This window comes from Ursus americanus, chromosome 28 (assembly GCF_024610735.1).
Source record: "Ursus americanus isolate L20-20 chromosome 28, mUrsAme1.1.p, whole genome shotgun sequence".
NCBI classification, from domain to species: Eukaryota; Metazoa; Chordata; class Mammalia; order Carnivora; family Ursidae; genus Ursus; species Ursus americanus.
In genome coordinates, this window is record NC_142154.1 from 30,431,911 (window position 1) to 30,453,128 (window position 21,218).

General features: G+C 37.3%; 1 protein-coding gene across 7 annotated transcripts in view; it reads right to left on the reverse strand.

The window, feature by feature from the left end:
* Nucleotides 1–21,218, reverse strand: part of NEO1 (neogenin 1) — a 237,694-nt gene that overhangs the window by 177,342 nt on the left and 39,134 nt on the right. For all 7 annotated transcript variants that reach the window (XM_045795253.2, XM_045795258.2, XM_045795257.2 and 4 more), the window contains one exon: nucleotides 2,181–2,498. In XM_045795253.2, coding sequence (XP_045651209.2) covers nucleotides 2,181–2,498 — 318 coding nt within the window. The remainder of the gene's footprint in view (nucleotides 1–2,180; nucleotides 2,499–21,218) is intronic.

The window sequence follows — 21,218 nt, forward strand, 5'->3', positions numbered from 1 at the left end:
AGCCAAAGATTTTATTATATTGTATTAAAATTGGCTGTTTACTAAGACATTAGACCAAAAAATGCTTCCTGAAGGATATGAAAGTTTAAAAGAAGGATGGACAAACCCAGCAGAGTAGAAAGAGAGGAAAAACAGGACAGGCTTAATAGGCAGTGGGGAAGCCATGAGCAAAGGCCAGAGACAGAGAATAAAAGGGACTGGAAAATATTCAGTACTGGCAGAGCTTAAAACATGGTGAAGGTGGTCTTGCAGCTGCTGATGGTAGAGGGCAGGGACAGAGGCAGGGCGGAGTGTCAGGAAATGAAGCCAGAGAGGCGTGCCTGGGTGGCTGAGGTGGTTAAGTGTCTGACTCCTGATTTCAGCTCAGGTCATGATCTCAGGGTCCTGGATACAGCCCCACATCAGGCCCTGTGCTCAGCACGGAGTCTGCTTGGGATTCTCTCCCTCTCCCTCTGCCCTTCCCCACCCCTCTCTCTCTAAAATAAATAAATAAATCTTTAAAAAGGGAGGGAGGAAGGGAGCTGCAGAAGTGGAGGCCAGCTCAAGAAAAGACCTAGAAGCCTGTTCAAGAGTTTAGACATCCACTTGACGTTGTCACTGAAGAGCTACGGGAGGGTGAGGAGAGAGCCTGACCACTGGACTGGAAGGGGGAAAGAACAAGGCAGCGGACAGTTGCAGGCTGTGTGTGGTGAGGGACGATGAGGAGTAGCCTACGATCATGTACAGAGAAACTAGGAAGCAGAATTCACTGGATTTGGTGAAAGGCTGTGGCAGACAGCTGAGAGGAAGGAGTCACGATTAAAGCCCAGCTTAAGAACATAAATGATAAACAGGAGCTCACCTACGTGACACTGTAGGGGCAGTCATAATGCCAACTTATTTATCAGCATGTTGGAGAAAGCCCAGCAAGCAGATTAGAGGAAGAAAGAAAAGGAGGGAGGGAAAGGAAAAAAGGAAGGAAATAAGGAAAAGAAGAAAGAAGGAAAAAAAAGAAAGAGAGGAAAGGCTAGAAGTGATCCCCCCCTTTTTTTTTTCCATCCTCAGTCTGTGATTATGGAATAATTACAGTAGCTTTATATCACACTCAAATTCAGCTTTGAGTATCTGGTTCCAAAAAGAAAAAGAGCCATCGTACTCTGAATGAATGAGCAAATATAGCCTGGAGTGAGCGGGAAGTGGGGAACTATCACCCTACAGTGGCAATAAGATGGGAAACTATTCTGTTACTCATATTCTTTTCTACATATTAGCATTTTACCAAGATAAGTATAAATGGAAGACTTAAACATAAGACAATTTTTGTACCATGTGACCCTTAACAAAAACTAACCACTTCATCTAGTACTCAAGTGAAGAAACACTGGCCTGGGGAATACCAGCATCTACTATAAGACAAGTATGACTTATTCAGTTTACACTTCCATTATTCTTCAAATAAGAATGCTCTAAAAGGGAGTGAATGTTTGTGTCTTTACAACTTTCTGCTCTTCACCTTAATACCCACATCCTACAGGTTTTTTTTTTAAAAGATTTTATTTATTTACTTGACAGAGATAGAGACAGTCAGCGAGAGAGGGAACACAAGCAGGGGAAGTGGGAGAGGAAGAAGCAGGCTCATAGCAGAAGAGCCTGATGTGGGGCTCGATCCCGTAACGCCAGGATCACGCCCTGAACCGAAGGCAGACGCTTAACCGCTGTGCCACCCAGGCGCCCCCACATCCTACAGATTTTTAAATAATTAATGCAATTAAATGTCATTTCCTTGGCCAGGGCATAAGGGAACCAAGATTCTGGCTATACTGCAAGTTTTACAAAGCCATACTAAGTGGTTATGCTGGGGAGGATAAAAGTTGGCAATCAAAGGGAATCAATTTTCCTATACAACTTCCTCTGTCATTTCCAAGTTAAAAAGAAGAAAAGAACGGACTTAATACTTCTGATCACAGCTATAAGCAATCTAAATGACAGAAAGCGGAGAAGTGCTACAGTTTATTCCCTACGGCACTAAGCAAGTCTTAGCATAACACCACGCACCTAGCAGATGCTCAACTGATACTTGTTAAATGACTGTATTTCTTGTTACCAGTTAAATGAAAACTCTAGGACAATACTGCTTTTTATCAAGATATACCTTTTATAAAAATTTGAAAACACAAATAAATTACTTGAAAAAAACTTACCTGCTACTGTGAGCTTAGCTGTTCTGCTGACAATAGTTCCAAGGTTCTCAACAGTGGCCACACACTGATAATAACCTTCATCAGGTTTACTGTGTTTGGAATGCACCACATTCCTGATAAATAAAGACCCATCTGAGAGAAGCTGGCGTCGGTCATCTGATACTAAGTTTAAAAAAGTTCCATCTTTTTTCCATTCAATTTTTGGAGAAGGTTCAGAATATGCTGAACAGTTCAATATAACAGAAGAGCCTCTAACTGAGAGTGTATCCACTGGTTCCACCAGAAAATAAAATGGAGTGAATGTTCGAACGCTGGATCCTACAAAGATAATAAAGAGAACAAAGTTAAGCAAAGCTTTCTTATTCTATTTCTGTAAGAAAATATAATTTGTATAAAATTATTGTTAATTATGCTGTTTGGCTATGACACATAATAAGTAATTTCACTATGAATAACTAATAAATAAAATTTCTTTTACTAGGAAATCAAAATATGACCCAGTTAGAAGAAGATGAGAAAAAAGACCCTGCCAGGTGAGATAATCCAACCTTGTTAGATTACATGAATATCTAATAAAAGTTTTATTTCAAACCCTACAATGGGATTTATAAACATTAAAGATTATTTTATTCAAAGTGAAATTTTCTACGAAACATAAAGGAAGCAGAAAATTGAAATAATTCTTTGTTATTAGTAAGGTGTGTTTACTGGCTGCATTTGCTTCATAAAGTCACCATACATACACTTTGTCCATTTTTCTAGTGGATTACTCAACCTATTGACTTCGCAATCTTTGGGCATAGCTATTATGTTTTGCAAATATTCCTTTTTCCACTTTGACTTTATTTTTGTCATAAGAAAACAAATTTTAACTACATAAAATTAAATCTGTTATACTTAAAAAGATTTTTTTTCCAAGATTATAAAAAAATTCAGCTTTGTTCTGTGCTAGTACTTTTGTGATTTCATTTTCTACATTTTTTTAAGTAGGGAACTCACGACCCTGAGATCAAGACCGGAGCTGAGATCAAGAGTCGGACACTTAACCAACTGAGCCACCCAGGTGCCCCTGGAATTCATTTTGATGTAAAGAGCACAGGAGGGATCAGTTTAATTTTTCTAAGTCCTTGGCCAGTGCCTTGAACATGAGAAGAACTTTTTTTTTTAATTTGCTATAGGAACCTCCACACTGTTTTCCAGAGTGGCTGCATCAGCTTGCATTCCCACCAACAGTGTAAGAGGGATCCCCTTTCTCCACATCCTCACCAACACTTGTTATTTCCTGTCTTGTTAATTTTTGCCATTCTAACTGGTATAAGGTGGTATCTCACTGTGGTTTTGATTTGTATTTCCCTGATGGCTAAAAATAGAGCTACCCTACGACCCAGCAATTGCACTACTAGGTATTTACCCCAAAGATACAGATGTAGTGACAAGAAGGGCCATATGCATCCCAATGTTCATAGCAGCAATGTCCATAATAGCCAAATTGTGGAAGGAGCCGAGATGCCCTTCAACAAATGAATAGATAAAGAAGATGTGGTTCATATATACAATGGAATATTACTCAGCCATCAGAAAGGATGAATACCTACCATCTGCATTGACATGGATGGACTGGAGGGCATTATGCTAAGTGAAATAAGTCAAGCAGAGAAAGACAATTATCATATGGTTTCACTCATACATGGAACATAAGGAATAGCGCAGAGGAGCATAGGGTAAGGGAGGAAAACTGAATGGGAAGAAATCAGAAAGGGAGACAAACCAAGAGAGACTCTTGACCCCAGGAAACAAACTGAGGGTTACAGAAGGGGGAGGGGATGGGGTAACCAGGTGCTGGGTATTAAGGGGGCAGGTGTGGTGATGAGCACTGGGTGTTATACACAACTAATGAATCATTGAACACTACATCAAAAACTAATGATGTACTGTATGTTGGCTAACTGAACTTAAGAAAAAAAAATTTGCTATAAATCTTACATTCTCAGCCAGAGAAAACTTTCCAATTTAAAGCTTTACCTCTTTTAAGAAGAGTACTGACCAACTCCCTTGCAATCTGACTATAATCAGTTCTAGTCAGATTTCTTCATGTGAACAATTAGGGAGGCTTAGTCCAATGGATGAAACCAAGACTGTTTTTAAAATATATCTATACACTCCTGTATCTATAATTTATTTACAGGGTGAATTTAAGAATGACACTAGTTCTCTACTACATAATGAAAGAGTGGTTCAAATAAATATGAAACACACTGGCAGAGGGAAGGGACTAATATTCACTTGTTTTAAATTTTTCTAACACTTACAGTGTGAATCAAATTTCAAACAGACTAATCTTCCTTTCTCAAATACCACGAGGTGGGTTCCATCCCTATTTAATGATTATGAAATTGATTCTTCGAGTCTTAAAACTCTTGAGAATGAGCACAGGAATTGTTCAGAAGTAACCTGCAGTGATTTGCTTCTTATTACTGTAAAAAATGTTACATTGATACTACAGTAAAATAAATAAAAATATCAATTCCAGGGCAATACAAATAATTGTTAAACTAAGAGAAATTACTTTTATACCTTTCCTGTGTAACATTAAATCTTTATTGTACCACCCAAATTAAATAATTCAGGAACTTAAGAGATAAATGTATTAGATTGGCAGTCAAAATATGCAAATTAACAATTTAAAACAATTATTAATAAATGAATTTCATTTTAAAATCTGTACATCTTTGTCATTTAAAAAATAATTACACAAATGTAAATGTTTCACAGCTTATTCTAAACAGCTTAACATTCTACCTTGCTTTTGATTTTCTTTTTTTTTAAGACTTTATTTGAGAGAGAGAGAGAACGAGCCAGGGGCAGAGCAGAGGGAGAGAGAGAAGCAGACTCCCCACTGAGCAGGAGCCCCAGGGATCCCCTGGGATCATGACCTGAGCGGAAGGCAGACGCTTAACCAACCAAGCCACCCAGGCACCCCTGATTTTCTTTCATTTTAAAAGTCCACTACCAACCAAGTTGAACAAGAGTATTTGCCTTCAAAAAAATTTTTTTAATTATAGGAAAGTTTATAAATGCCTTTGAAAATCAAGGCCCTTCAAATTTTTACCACAACGTACTCTATATTACTTAGAATACCACATTACTTAAATATTTATGTGTATCATCTTTGTATTTTATTCCCCCAGTAAACACAGAGTGACCTAAGGTACTGTTCCTTTGCTTAAAATCCCCCAAAGGCTTGCCACTGTCTTTTACAAACTAAATCAACTCCCTAACTGGACTTCCCGGTCACTGTGTGACCTGGCCTCTGCCTACTCTCCAGCCTTCCCCCAGCATCACTCTCCCCTCACCTTTTAAGGCTTGCTGCACCCCTGTCACCCCCCACAGCTCCTGCCCTCTTCACACAAGCTATTCCCACCATCATCCCTCTCCAGCTGACTCCGATTGTCCTTCAAGCTCAGCTTAAGTACTACTTTCTCAGAACTGCTGTCTGTCCCTGGTGCCCAGACAAGATTAGTTTCGCCTTGTTACAAGCCGGCATGGTATACAGTACTTACACAGCACTTCAAATGTTCTTAATCTTTAAATATTTGTAACACTTGTTTGTTAGGTCACAGAAGTTCTTGGTTTACGTAATAGTTAGGTTCAAACAAATGAATCAATATTTATGTCCTAACAAGTTAGTATCCTGTTGAAAAAATAATACAGGCAAATTGAAAAATATTTTAACTTTCAAACAACCACAGTTACTATGGGATGTGTGCTCCTATTGGACACCGTATGAGTTCTCAAACCTTGAAATCAAATTGGATACTGCCATCCTTATTTCCTGTTCCATACTGATTTTTGCATGGTACTTGGTTTTTATCCCAGCAACCACCAAAACGCAATTTCATAAACATCACAGCACTGAAATGAAGGTAGTACAACCAAATGAGGGTAGTGAAACTGTCAACTACTTTCACCTAAAAGTTTGCACAGTGTCCAACAGATGTCGCTATGTTTCCTTAGAAAGTTTAAAATACCCCTGGGAGTTGTGCGAGGTGCCCTGGGGTATCTTGGGATATAGTCTGGAAACTAGAGGCTTAGGATCCTTCTATAGCATTTTTATTCACCATATTCCCAGTGTCCACTTACCACAATGAAGGGTATTAATCTTTAGATGATACAACCAACCTCTAAAAACTTCCACTGCTTGAAGTATTAATGAGACCACAAGTTCCATTCCAATACTAGCCAATTAGTATCGCTCTCTTCTATGATAAAACTTACTAATAAACAGGTTTTTGTAAGTTTTGATGAGTCCTTAAAAAATTATATAGAGGATCAAAGAAAGCCAGGAAGAGTCAAATAATTTAGAAGAACAAAGTAAAGGGACAGCACTCATCAGTTTTCAGTATTTATTAAGCCACTATGGCTCTGGAGCGGGGATAAACAGAGCTCCCTAACAGGCTAGAGAGCCACAAAATAGAGCTATATATATATTTGGAAACTTAATATACAATAGAGAATGCATACTATACCAACTGGGGAAAAGGATGAACTACTCAATAAATGTTTCTAGGACAAGTGGTTATCCACATGAGGGAAAATACAAGAAGCTTATATACAACATGTAGTAACAGGAAACACTTAACATGTTTCTACGTATCAGAGACTGCTCTAAACATACTACTATGTATGTCTACATACTAACAATTCATTTATAGTCTCCACCACTATCTTACGATAGGTACTATTATTATTCTCATTTTAGAGGAAAAAACTAAAGCATAGAAATGTTAAATACTTTATCCAAGGTCACACAGGTAGTAAATAACAGAACCAGAGTCTGTGATCTTAACCACACTACACTATAATGCCACTCATATACATACAGAAAAATACATTCCAGACCTACGAAAAAACTATGCAAAAAAATTTTAGGGGATGCCAGGGTGGCTCAGCTGGTTAAGCATCTGTGTTCAACTCAGGTCATGATCCCAGGGACCTGGGATGGAGCCCAGCATCAGGCTCCCTGCTCAGGAGGGAGTCTGCTTCTCCCTCTCCCTCTGCCCTTCTGCCCCCTCACCCCCTGCTTGGGCTTGCTCTCTCTCTCACTCACTCTCACTCTCTGTTTCTCTCAAATACATAAAGAAATAAATCTTTTAAAAATATTTTAGGAAAATACAAGGATAACCCTAGAGCCAGGCAACCTTTTAAATCAAAATAGGGAACTTCAAAGTTAGAAAAGATAGATGTTTCACTTCATTGTATTTAAATTTAAAAGACTTTAAGGCAAAAGTATCATAACAAAACAAAATATGACAAGACTGGGAGGAAATATATCACACATAACAAGGAATTTTAAGTCACATCACTCAATTAAAAAATGGATAAGGCTGTGTTCCAATAAAACTTTATTATAAAAACAAGCAGGATGGATTTGATCCATTGACTATAGTTTACTGACTCCTGCCTTAGAATATTTAGCTAGCAAAAAATTAATGAGCCACATCAGCTGATCTGGAATGAATTCTGAGAAAAATGAACAATGCAGACAAGTATAAATAATAAAATGTCATAGGCATATGACTGTATGAGCACTGAGAAAGTAGGAAAGTGTACCAGGTTGTTACCACTGATTTACTGGGAGGAGATGGAAGAGGTGGGGAGATAAAAATCTTCAAGCACATAGAAAATAATTTCATAATAAAAATCAACTTGTGTGTATAATCCCTTTATAAATATTATACGTGTTTGTGGTAGGTGTGGGTGTATGTTCACACTTGTGTGAATACCTAAAGGGGTATATTTTTTAAAAACTAGTCATTAAAACATGGATTGGTGAGATTTCAGTTGACTTTTAATTTTTTCTTTCACCTTTGCTATTGCATGAATATTTTAGATAAAACACAACATTGTTCAAGCAGAAATAAAGCTATTTTCGTATACAGTCTGCATAGGAGAGGGACAATATGAAAAGTCTGGGGCATATTCACATGCCGACATTCAAAAATTGTTAAAATATATATACTGTTAAATAAAAAATACTCAAGTTCAAAGTGCATATAATATGACCCACTTACATAAAAATATATATACGTGTACATATATGTCTGTATGCAAATATCTAAATGTAAATAATGTAGGGGAAGAGTGCCTGAGTGGCTCAATAGGTTAAGTCTGACTCTTGATTTCAGCTTAGGTTGTGATCTTGGGGTAGTGGGATGAGCCCCGCATCAGGCTCCGTGCTCAGCAGGAAGTATGCTTGAGATTCTCTCCCTCTGCCTCCCCTCCCAGCTCATACATGTGCTCTCTAAAATAAATAATCGAACACTGTATCAATAACTAATGATGTACTATATGTTGGCTAACTGAACATAATAAAAGTAAATAAAAAATAAATAAATAAAAATGAGGGCCATGATAAAAGTTTTAAAATAAAAAAATAAAATAAAATAAATAAATAAAATCTTTAAAAAAATAATAACGTAGGGAAAGGGCTAAAAGAATAAACACTTAACAGTTTAACAGTGTTTTCTCCTGGGGAAGTAATGGGATTCAGCCACTGATGGAGAGCATACAGGGGGAAGGCTTTTTACTTCATGGATTTCTGCATTGCTTACTTCTTAAAATATGAACTGCTTATGCATTCTTCTTGTCATCTTTTTCTGTTTTAATAACAAAATAACTTTTTGTTATTGATGGTAAATAATCCTTTCTTGAGAAGATTTTTTTTAAAAGATCTATCACCATTTCTTTTTTTTATTAATTTTTATTTAAATTTTAGTTAACTTACAGTACAATATTGGTTTCAGTAGTAGAATTCAGTGATTCATCACTTACAACACCCAGTGCTCAGATCTATCTATCACCACTTCTTTAACCATTTTTCCTTCGTCACAGAAGAGTTATCAGACACTCACTCCTTGGCTGACTTTGTATAAAAACTGGCCTATACTTCCCACCAGGGTCCTAATTCCCTAGCCACTTAAATTTGCCTAATTTTAGTTTACTATGACCACAGTCATGATACACATTATTCTGAAACAGGCTTAATGATCCTGTCTGATCTCTTCTACATTCCCTGGTCTCTGCAAATTTCTCACTTTTTAATGGAATAGCTCTCACTTCTTGATAGACTATTCCTCACTTTTTGATAAAATACTTCACACTTCTTGATAGAATTCCATCTTATGAAAGGAAAATATCCACAGGGAACTTATCTCAGTTGTGATTCCCCCACCCCCAAATATCAACAAATCATATCACTCACTGCACACCAGCATGGCCAATACTTCTAAAATTTTATCGTGCCCAGAGTAAAAAAATAACATACAGTATTCGAATACTGGCAGAAATAAAATGAAATCTGTCTTATTGCCCAGCAGCGCCAGAAATGCAGGACAGAAAGATAAGCAAGCCTTTTTACATACCTACAAACGTAAGCATTTTGTATATAATATTATTCATCCTATGAAAATTATGTCTTCATTATAAACTGAGACACTAATGCCAAAGGACTGCATCCCTCTTTTACTCCTTAATAACATTACTTTTGACCCCCCTATCCTATCCAGTCTGTAAATCCTACATTTCATCCTTCCTGATCCTTTGCTGTCCACTCTCGCCACATAGCTTAGTTGCTCTTGCTTCAAGTTCTCAATTTAATTAAAAAAGTCTAAAAATTAGAAAATTAAAATAATACTCAATTCAAAGCCCTCAAAAAGATAATATATTCACATTACTGATTAAGGACAAGCAATACTTGAGAGTTAAAATGTTTTCCACCCTCTTTTGCAGCATAACAATTAGGGCTCCCAGCTCCAGAGCTCAGCCCCTCTCTGCCCTGCACAGCCAGTTTCTCTAAAGACTGAATCTACAGAGATGCAGAACTCCTTTCCTGGAATTTCAAGTAAGGCATGCGGTTAGCTGTTCATATTATACGGATGGTTTTACTTGCGTGATATACATATACTCTGAAAAACTGTGGTGGTACAGGTATACCATGAAACAGCAGATGTCAACTTCTAACCAAAGCTGGATCTGAAATTATTTTTCAGACTACTAATATCCTATTAGGGAAATTCAATTTGATTATTCTAATTTATAGCATCTACTTTCCCAACCGTCCCCCCAAAATGAAAAATATCTGCATCTGTTTATTCAAGAAACATTTGTTATTAGAAGAATGCTTTCCTTTTCTTCAATTTTCAGCCTTCCTCCTCTCTCGTCTCCCACAAAAAAACAGCCACAGTGGAAAACTCCTTGGCAAAATTAAGTCAAGCAGACATGATTTTGAATTCTAGCTCCACTATTCTAGTTGGACAAGAGACCTGGCCCCTCAGAAGCCAAAGAAATATTTCAAGGAGGAGGATGACCTGTTGAGAATACAATACAAATGGACACTCATTCACTGGAGATGTACTGAAAAGGTCACCGATGACCTAGGCAAGAACAGATTTAGTGGTGTAGTGAAGACAGATGCCAGACTACAACGCACTCAGAACAAGATGGAAAATGAAGAAACAGAGCCTGCAAAATGAACAACAGCACTTCTCACATTTTAGTTTGCACACCAATCCCTTGTTAAATCCTGCTCAAGTTCAGATTCTGATTCAGTAAATCGAGGGCGGGGCCTGAAATTCTCCGTGTCTCAAAAGCGTGCAAGTGATGCAGATTCTGCCAGTCCACAAGCAACACTTCTAAGAAGCAAGGATACAGAGAAAACTCTCAGAAAGTCCGGCTGCAGAAGTCAGAGGAGAGAGAGATTGGTAAATAAAAAAAACATGAGCCTGGTCTTTTATATTCTTTGTAATGGAAGAGTGACTTGAGCATGTTGAAAGATGGAAAGAACCAGTACAGAGGGTGAAATCAAATATTCAGGCCAAAAGATGGTAAGATTAGGATCCAGGCTTCTGGCCATTAAGGAATAACAGGAACTAGACTTACCATCCTGCCTTAGACAACTAGAAAACTGGACAAAAATCAATGAAACAATGTTTTTTTCAGACACTGGACAACAGGAAATGCAGGACTGTGACCCCTGAGAGATAGGAAACAAGATGAGTTGTAAAATCACCCCATCTTACAGGCTGTAGATAGCTCATCTTTCCAGTCCTCAGCATGAGAAAGGGAAAGCAAAGTCACCTCTGAAATCTCACAGTTAAAGAAACAGATCACCGTTGAAGAGGCCAAGGTTACCACAATTTGCAGAGTACGAAGGAGGAAGGAGCTGCTAAGAGAGAGAGAGATGCACACAAACTCTGGAGTTTGGCAGAAGAGACCCCTCGAATCTGTGGAAGACTACTAATCTACATATGAGGGGACTGAAGTCGTACACAATGGAACTAACCACAATGGAACAAACTAGAAATCTGTAACAGATAGCTGGAAAACCCTGAAGTATTTGGACATTAAGCAACATACTTCTAAATAACTCATAGATCAAAGAAGAAATCACATGAGGAATTACGAAGTATTTTCAACTTAATGAAAATGAAAATACAGCATGTCAAATTTGTGCAATGTAACTAAAGCAATGCTTTGAGGGAAATTTCAAGCGTTAAATGTCTATACTAAAAAAACATGCCATACAATTAATTCTGGATCAGAGAAAGGACACTTCTTTTGTTGTAACAAGAAGGAAAGATGAGGATATGAGTAAGCCTGGTGTTAGCTACCGGAGTCATGGTTAATTGCTTGTACAGCTGCTGAAGGAGTTGGTGAGTAGAACTGTTGCTGGTGTGGGTGGGCTGGGCTGTCAGGAGGGTCAGAGGTCTGCAGGTGGTGGTAAACATCTGAAGGAGCTATAGTGAGAATGGACGGGAGCACCAAAAAGGGAGAACAGGATTACTGGGCCACACTGAGAGCACAGTCAGGTTGCTAACTGTATTTAAAAGAAGTGCAAATATGAGAACGTGGTTTTGCAGACTATAAAGGAAAGAGAACATAGACATTTAAAACTGAAGCTTCCAAATAGTGAGTATCAAGTGAAAATGAAAAGGGTTGAACATACCAGCACATGGCTGTCAATGGAATCTAAGACAGATAGGGAAGGAAATACTCTAGAGTGAACAGAAAACAGTAAGTGCTGCCAGCACGATGTGAGAAACCTGGAAGGACAGGAGACTGTCGTGAGACTGTGATACTGTTTTAATAATATTTCAGCACTGCCAAGTGATGACAAGGGCTAGGGTGCAATTCTGGAAGCTGGTACTTGAAGTGGCATGAAAGAGAAGCCACTGGGGATGAAGAAGGTGAAGAAATGAAAATGGGACTAGGAAGTAAGCCAGGCAGACACTCACATTTTCCAGAACAATGACAGACTTGCAATGGAGAAGAAGACTGTAAAACAAGACTTAAAAAGTTTTCAATGAATGAAAGTGCATACTAAGTACACAGATGACAGAGAAAAGCAAAACATAAAATTTAGTGGCCCACATCTTGAAAGAGCAGCAATTTTTTGAGTAATTATTTCACATTTTTGAAAGCTATTTTTCCATTATTCTTCAGTAATCAGCTATGTTTTAGAGAGCTGATATTGCTCTAAATATTGCTAATAGAGTACTTTTCTCATATGGAAAACAAGCATTACAGATTTTATGTGACTATACCACCATATGTTTACAAATTGTTACCAAGTTCAGCTAAAAAAAAATTCTGAGTAAAGATGCATTAATTCTTGAACACAGAAAACAAATAGCACATGAATAATGTATTGAAAGCTTTTGTTGTCGGCAGCTTTACTAACAGAAGTAATATTTATGAAATCCCACAGGACAATCTAACAACTTAAATATATACGCAAAAGAGAAGAACACAAGACTAAGAATCCGTAATAATGAATCTTATAATATCAGAGCTATTTTCTGCAAAGAAAGCTGTATGTACATAAGCTCTCAATGCAAAGTAAACAGTTGTTTCAGAAAGATCATGTCATCGTTTCACAAGGTCTGTAGACCAGGTTCTAGAATTCTTCTGTTCAACGGTGTATTTAGTGATGGAAATAAACTGAATTCAAAAGCTTGTTAAAGCCTGATTAGCCTAAAGCTAATTCAAGACTACATTAGTAAGCTGTCATAGTAAGTCACAAATTCATATTTCATTCACTGAGTTCTTACTCTCTTGATAATGTATTTCTGACAGGAAATAATCCTTAGAGGGGAGGGTAAAAGAAGAGGAGACCTAAAAATCCAAGATAGATGTTATAACAGTCCCAGAAGGATAAGACACGAAGCCCAGAATACTCACAATGAAGGCACGTATATACTAGCCAGGCAGTGGTAAACACATTTGTGAGAGTAAAATAAGACTTTCCCATGCTATTATAACTGCATACCATTTTCACACAGATGTAGAATTAGTTACTAAAATGAAATGCAAATGGTCCTTAATCATTTTAAAAGATACTCAACCTCACTCATAATAAGAGAAATGCAAATTAAAACTACACTGAGATACAATTTCTCACCTACCATACTGGCAAAAATACAAATGTTTAACAACATACCTTGTAGGCAAAGTATAGGGAAATGGCTAATGGGAATGTAAAATGGCAATATCCACTATAGAGGCAAGTTTGCAATATCTAGCACAGTTATAATTACATTTTCCCTTTGACTTAGTAATCCTATGTCTATGAATCTATCCCCAAAACACACTGGCCAAAATATGAACACAGGGACAAGCAAGACTATTCACCGCAGCACTACCCGTGGCAGCAGCTAGAGACAAGCTTGAAGGCGCTGTGGTCCACAGATACGATGAGGTGCCATGCAGCTGTAAACCAGACGACGCAATAACTTCATCTCTACCATGCAGTGGTCCCTAGAATAAATTAAGTGGCAAAGCAAGGTTGGAGAGAAGTGGGTATATATATCTAAGAAAGGTGGGACAGTAATAGATACACACACGTAATTTTTAACCCATACAAGGAAAGGAAACATAGTTAGAGGAGACAGGAATTGAAGCTCGATGTCTCTGAACAGAACTTGTACATAGATTTGACTTTGGGGGGGCGCCTGGGTGGCTCAGTTGTTAAGTGTCTTCCTTCTGCTCAGGGCATGATCCCAAGGTCCTGAGATCGAGCCCTGCATGGGGCTCCCTGCTCCGCTGGGAGCCTGCTTCTTCCTCTCCCACTCCCCTGCTGTGTTCCCTCTCTCGCTGGCTGTCTCTCTCTGTCAAATAAATAAATAAAATCTTAAAAAAAAAAAAGATTTGACTTTGGGATCATACAAATATTTTACAAATTTAAAATACAAAACTAAATCTTAAAAATCCCTTAACATTGAAAGCAGAGGTAGAACAAGCCTAAATCTCTAGTTGTCATCAAAACCACCCAGACAGGAGAATTTAAGAACACAATAACCAAACTATACTTAGTGGAATATGCCCTAAGGACCAAAAGAACTGCAAATATTTTTAACTGTTTTAATAACCACTTTTGTTGTAGTTACTATTGGTACTGTTATTCTGAGGCTGGTGTGTGTGCGTGTGTGTGTTGTAGAATAAAGCAAATGAGTAATTTCATTAACGTCATGAAGAACAGGATTCCCGGTGTGGAAGAAAAGCGATAGAGATGTCAAATCAATGAGGTGATCTGTCAGAATGATTAACATCAAGGACACGGGACACAACAGGTGTCAGCAAGGACGTGGAGAAAAAGGAACACTTGTGCACTGCTGGTGGGAACGCAAACTGGTGGAGCCACTCTGGAGAAGAGTACGGAGGTTCCTCAAAAAGCTAAAAATAGAAACACACTTCAATCCAGCAATCCCAATACTGGGTACTTACCCAAAGGATACAAAAACACTAATTCAAAGGGATACGTGCGCCTCTATGTTTATAGCGGCATTCTTTACAATAGCCAAGATAAGGAAGCAGCCCAAGTGTCTATTGATAGATGAACGGATAAAGAAGTAGTGCATATATTCAGCTCTATTAAAACAATGCAGGCTTGCCATCTGCAACAACATGGATGGAGCTAGAGAATATAATGCCAAGCAAAGTCAGTCAAAACTTCAAAAAAAAAAATGAGCAAAGGAGAAAAAAGAGAAAGACATACCAGGAAGCACTCTTCACTCTAGAGAACACGCTGATGGTTAGCAGAGGAGAGGTGGGTAGGGGATGGGTGAAATAGGTGATGGGGATGAAGGAGGGCACCTGTGATGAGCACTGGGTGTTGTATGGAAGTGATGAATCACTATTTAAAAAAATCAATGAGGTAAAGTAAAAACCATCTATCCCTCAGTTTTAATCTTAAGTACCAATATGAATTTGTTTTTTACTTATCTAAAAAATATGTACTGCCTAGCTCAATTGACTGAAAAGGCCTAATAACAATGACCAAACCAGTGCAGTTAAGTACTCTCCACAACGAGATTTTGGCTTTAAATTTCATTTTCCACACAAAAGAACCCCTGAAACAACTGGCTAATTCCAGGTCTGCAATTGGAATATGAGATGAATCTGCAACATCTTGTCAGACTAGAAAAGAAAAAGCTATCAAACGACTGCTAGGGTCATCGCAAAAGACTCAAGAGGTTTTCACTGGCCAAATATGGGACATTTAAGCATCAGTAACGATAATAATAAATTGAAACATTCAAATATGTTGAATTTCATTACTTTATAATGACCTCAAAAAAAAAGACAAAATAAACAAATGAACAAAAAACACAAAACAAAACTAACTGATCTCCTTTGGAGACTGTTAAAGAATCGAATCATTATTTGAAAACTGGCACATAAAAGAACTAAGCATTTTTCCTAATCAAACTGTTTCTTATGGCAATAAAATTGTTGATGGAAGTAAGCTTCTATTTATAAAAGTATTCCACCTAATAATAAGGGACTGATACAATATCACCATATATGCTAGATATATAACTAGAAAAATGCCTAAGTGAATTATGACATATTGATATTATACAATCACTAAAAATTGTAAAGGGAGGCAGTAAGAATAGTGGATACGAGCATGCGTTGAAGAAGAGTCAGGCTGCCTGAGTTCAAATCCCATTTCCGTCATTTGTTAACTATGTGGTCTTGGCAAATTATCTAGTCTCAAATTTACGCATACTGCAGTTGGGAGGATTAAACCGTATGATATACGTAAACCATTTAACACAGTACCTGGCACACAGCAAGCTTTCAAAAATGCTAACTACTAGATTATGGCAAAAATACACTATAGAGTGTAATCTTAAAAAATACATATGTGAAATTACATCTGTGCTCTGATTACAGTATGTAAGAATTATGTATATACAGATAACAAGGAACAGGAGGCAATCTGTAAAGTTTATTGATTTGTAATGGTGGAATGATAGTGATAACTTTTCAAATTTCCATTAGTACATTTTTAAAAATACAAAAGTTATTATCTATATAGGACAGAGTACAACAAAGTTAAGATTCTTATATTAATAATTATTTTTATTAATGCTTTCTAGTTAAAAATTATAGCATCTGCTGGCAATCAACAGTTCCATTTTATTGTTGCTTTTATTTAAAAAATAAATCAACATATGCTCATTCATGGGGTTGACACCTCCTCCAGAGGTTATCATATTAACAAATTAGTATGAATTCTTCCACATCTTTTCAACAGATCCTCTCTCTCATTGTTTCATTCACACACACGTAGTTTAGGAGTTTTACTTTAAAAAACAAAAGGGATATATGTATTGTACTGCAACTCATTTCTCTCCCTTAATGTATCTTGACTATAGTCAGGCCAGTGCATACAGTTAATTCTTTTCACAGATGCATAGTGATCCATGCTATTAGTGTACACATATAACAAACATGTGAGTTATTATCCAAACAGGACACTACTGAGAGTGAAAGAAAGTGGTCTTACCAATTATGCTGCTAGCACCGGTGGAAATCAGACCCTCTCAAACTAACTAGGACACATGGTCACACTACATAAGAGAGCCACATCTGCTGGCTAACGTTTAAGTCATCTCCAATTTTTTTGCTACTATAAACAATGCTTCAATGAACATCCTATAATTCTTTGCACATGTAAGAGAGAGATGTCTAGAAGCAGAATTTCTGAGTCAAAAATAATGCACATCTTATACCACCACCTACAAAAAGGCTGTATCAATTTATATTCCCTTTAATAGTATACAAGACAGACTTTCCCCCTTTCCTTTGTCAAAATTGAGTAGCTTTTAAATGTTCACTAGGTTAATGGGCAAAAAAAATGATATCAAATTGTTTTACCTTGCACCTCCCTCAACTTGGGTAAAGTCAAATATCTTTTTACCATGTTTGTTATTTTCCATGCGCTGCATATTTTTATTTGACTGCTTATCAAAGTCTTTATTCTATTTTCTAAAAGTACTTCAAAAGTCAAAAATTATAGAATTAAAAATTGTTTTAATTTAGGACAGGAAAGAACCTTAACTACACCCTCATAGGAGGCAGATACCTAAAAAGTAAAGTGACTAGTCCACTAGTTCATCCTCTATCATATTTCAAAACATTTTCATTTATATCCAAAAAAACTTGCCTTGCTTATTAAGCATTTTTTGGTCTAAGATATCAAAAACAATGATAATACTTTATCAGGTTATTTGCAAATCACTGAGCAAATTAATTTTAATCTGTACTCCCACTCCTACCATTATGCCCAGTCTTAAAAATGCAAAATTCCCTACTTCTGAAAGGAGGGTGAGGGGACAAAAGAAATTATTTTTAATCATATATAAAATCTAGTGTCCACTCATAATCAAGAAACAAAGACAACAAAAGCAAAACAACTAGGACTGCATCAAACTAAAAAGCTTCTGCACAGCAAAGGAAACAATCAACAAAATGAAAAGGCAACCTACCAAACAGGAGAAAATATATGCAAAGCACATATATGATAAGGGATTAACATCCAAAACATATCAAGAACTCATACAACTCAACAGCAAAGAAAAAAAAAATATCAATTAAAAGTGGAAAGAGGGCCTGAATAGACATTCTTCCAAAGAGAACACAGATTGCCAACAGGTACATGAAAAGATGCTCAACATCACTAATTATCAGGCAAATGCAAATCAAATCACTATGAGATTATCATCTCGCATCTGTCAGAATGGCTATTATCAAAAAGACAAGAAATAATAAGTGTGGGAGAGAGGATGTAGAGAAAAGGGAACCCTCGTACACTCATAGTGGGAATGCAAATTGGTACAGCCACTATGGAAAACAGTACAGAGGTACCTCAAATTTTAAAAACAGACTACCATTTGATGCAGCAATTCCACTTCTGGGTATTTATCCTGAGGAAATAACAGCACGATTTCGAAAAGATATCTGAATCCCCACGTTCAGTGCAGCATTATTTACAATAGCTAACACATGGAAATAACCTCGGTGTCCATCAATGGATGAACGAATAAAGAAAATGTGGTATGCATATACAACGGAATATTATCCAGCCATAAAAAGAAGGAAATCCTGACACATGAGATAAGATAGATGAACCTTGGGGGCATTATGCTACGTGAAACAAGTCAGAGAAAGACAAGTACTGTATTATTTCACTTACATGTGGAATCTAAAAAAAATACGGAACTTAGAGATACAGAGAACAGACTAATGCAGGAGGGTGGACATGGGTAGGTGAAATTGATAGAGGTGATCAAAAGGTACAAAATTCCAGTTATAAGATAAGTAAGTCCTGGAGATGTAACGTACAACATGATGACTATAGTAAATACTGTGCTGTATACTTGAAAGTTGCTAAGAGAGAAGATCTGAAAGTTTCCATCACAAGAAAAAAAAAACTATATGTTGATGGATGATAACTTATTCTGGTAAACATTCTGCAAAATAAAAAAATATACAGATATATATCTCAAACCATCATGCTGAACATCTAAGACATGTTATATGTCAATTAAATCTCAAGAAAAAGAAAGGCATAGCAAGATAAATGGTCTGAAAATATCAGGCACTGCTGATTTATTAGCCAGTAAAAATAAAATTACCTTTTATCTGTATTTATTTTCTCAAACCATTTACGCATCATCCAGACTCCAACTATTAACTGTAACAACAATCCACAAATCTGAACCTCTTCCTTCACATCAGCTCAAGCTCAACCAATTAAAACCTAACATCTCTCTCTCCTTATTCTGTCTAGATCTTCCTAGGAAGCATCATTGTTTTTCTACTCCTCTAGTCTCAAACCTTTATTATCTTCTACATCATCCACTCTCAGACCCAATTAATTTACTAAATTAACTGGAGTGATCTCTTGTGAATGAGCCCATCTTCTCCATTCGTGGAGCCTCTCCATTAATCCTAGTCTTCACTTTATGCTGAGACCACTGCCTCTTAACTCATCTTTGTCTCTCTCTAGTTTCACATTCTCTAAAGTATATATATCCCAAAACTTTTCCCTCTTTTTGCCCTGAGCCCATTCTATTAAGATGACCCTGCCTATTTACTGAGAAAACGCAATCCTTTTTATGTAAGTTGGACTTGTCTTCTTCATACTTCAAATTTTCTTTATCTTCATCCTTCCTTTTTATCTTGTGTCACAAACATCAGGTTAAACCATTTGAAATAAAAAATAATTATGTAAAAACTGGTCAGTATCAGCAATTTCATATGGTTCAACCCTAAAAGAGGCCCAATTCCTTTGATCTTTCCATTTCTCTCCTTGGTATCACTTTTTCCCCCTACATTTTCATCTAGACCCTATTTTATCACTTGAAACAACTCCTGCTCCCTTGCTCCTGTTCAATCTCTTCCTTTCTACTGTCTCTTTGCCTTGATCTCGATCTCCCGCTTATCAAATGGAAAAAAAAATTTTTTTTAAAATCTTTCCCTTATCCTTGCTATACCTTGAGACACTTTCTCCTCTTTCACTCCTTCCCTTCACTGTCAAACTTCCTGAAATCGTCTGCACTCCGGCCTCCATCTTCCGAACCTTAACAATAACCTGGCTTATCCATTCATCCACTCTACTGAAACTTTTTTCTGGAGTTACCAACAATCGCCGTTTTACCAAAAATCAAAGCCCTAACTTCTGAAGTCTTCAAGTGTTTCATGTTGAACCCCTCCCCCCACCCACCCCACGCTGTCCGGTCACAGTGCACTTTCAAAGCTCTCCTTTATCTCTACCTCCCTGACACTTCTCCTATCATTCTCTAAATGAAAGTATTTCACAAAGATCAGTCCTTAGTTTCCTCCTTTCTCTTTCTGTACTCTTTTCCCATGGTAATTTGTGCACATTTTCTGGCCTCAACTATCAAAATCATTTCTGGGAAGACGCTGTAGTATCCTACCAAATTGACCTCTCTGTAAACAAATCTCCTATCCACCCTGAAATGTTCATAGTTCTCCTGTCCTGAAACCCATGGACAATTTGGTCATTTCTCCACATTCTGAAACCAAAGACCAGAACGTGACTTCAGCACTCTCCTAACTTTCTACTGATACTTCCAAAACATTATTCCAAATTTGTATAATCACTCTTTCTCCTTTGAGGCTTCTACCAGTTATTAATTTAATACCTCTAAGTTATATTTTTTTCAAAGATTTTTATTTATTTATTTGTCAGGGAGAGAGAGAAGAGGCGAGAGCACAAGCAGGGGGAGCCACAGAGGGAGAGGGAGAAGCAGGCTCCCCGCTGAGCAAGGAGCCCGACGCGGGGCACGATCCCAGGACCCTGACATCATGACCTGAGCCAAAGGCATATGCTTAACCAACTGAGCCACCCAGACATCCCTACCTGTAAGTGTTAAGTCTACCCTCACTGGCCTGATTTTTTTCTATTGGAACTGAATTCTTTAGACTGTGCTTCCTCTCAGTTGACTTGCTATCAGGCTCAGCCAAGATAAGGGTGCTAAAGGGACGTACCTACCTCTCTATACATCTTAGAGCTCCCTTTTACTCCTGTTAGTAGTTAACTGCCTTTGACAATTCTTTTTTTTTATAATAATTTTTTATTATGTTATGTTAGTCACCATACAGTACATCCCTAGTTTTTTAAGTTCCATGATTCATTACTTGCGTATAACACCCAGTGCACCATGC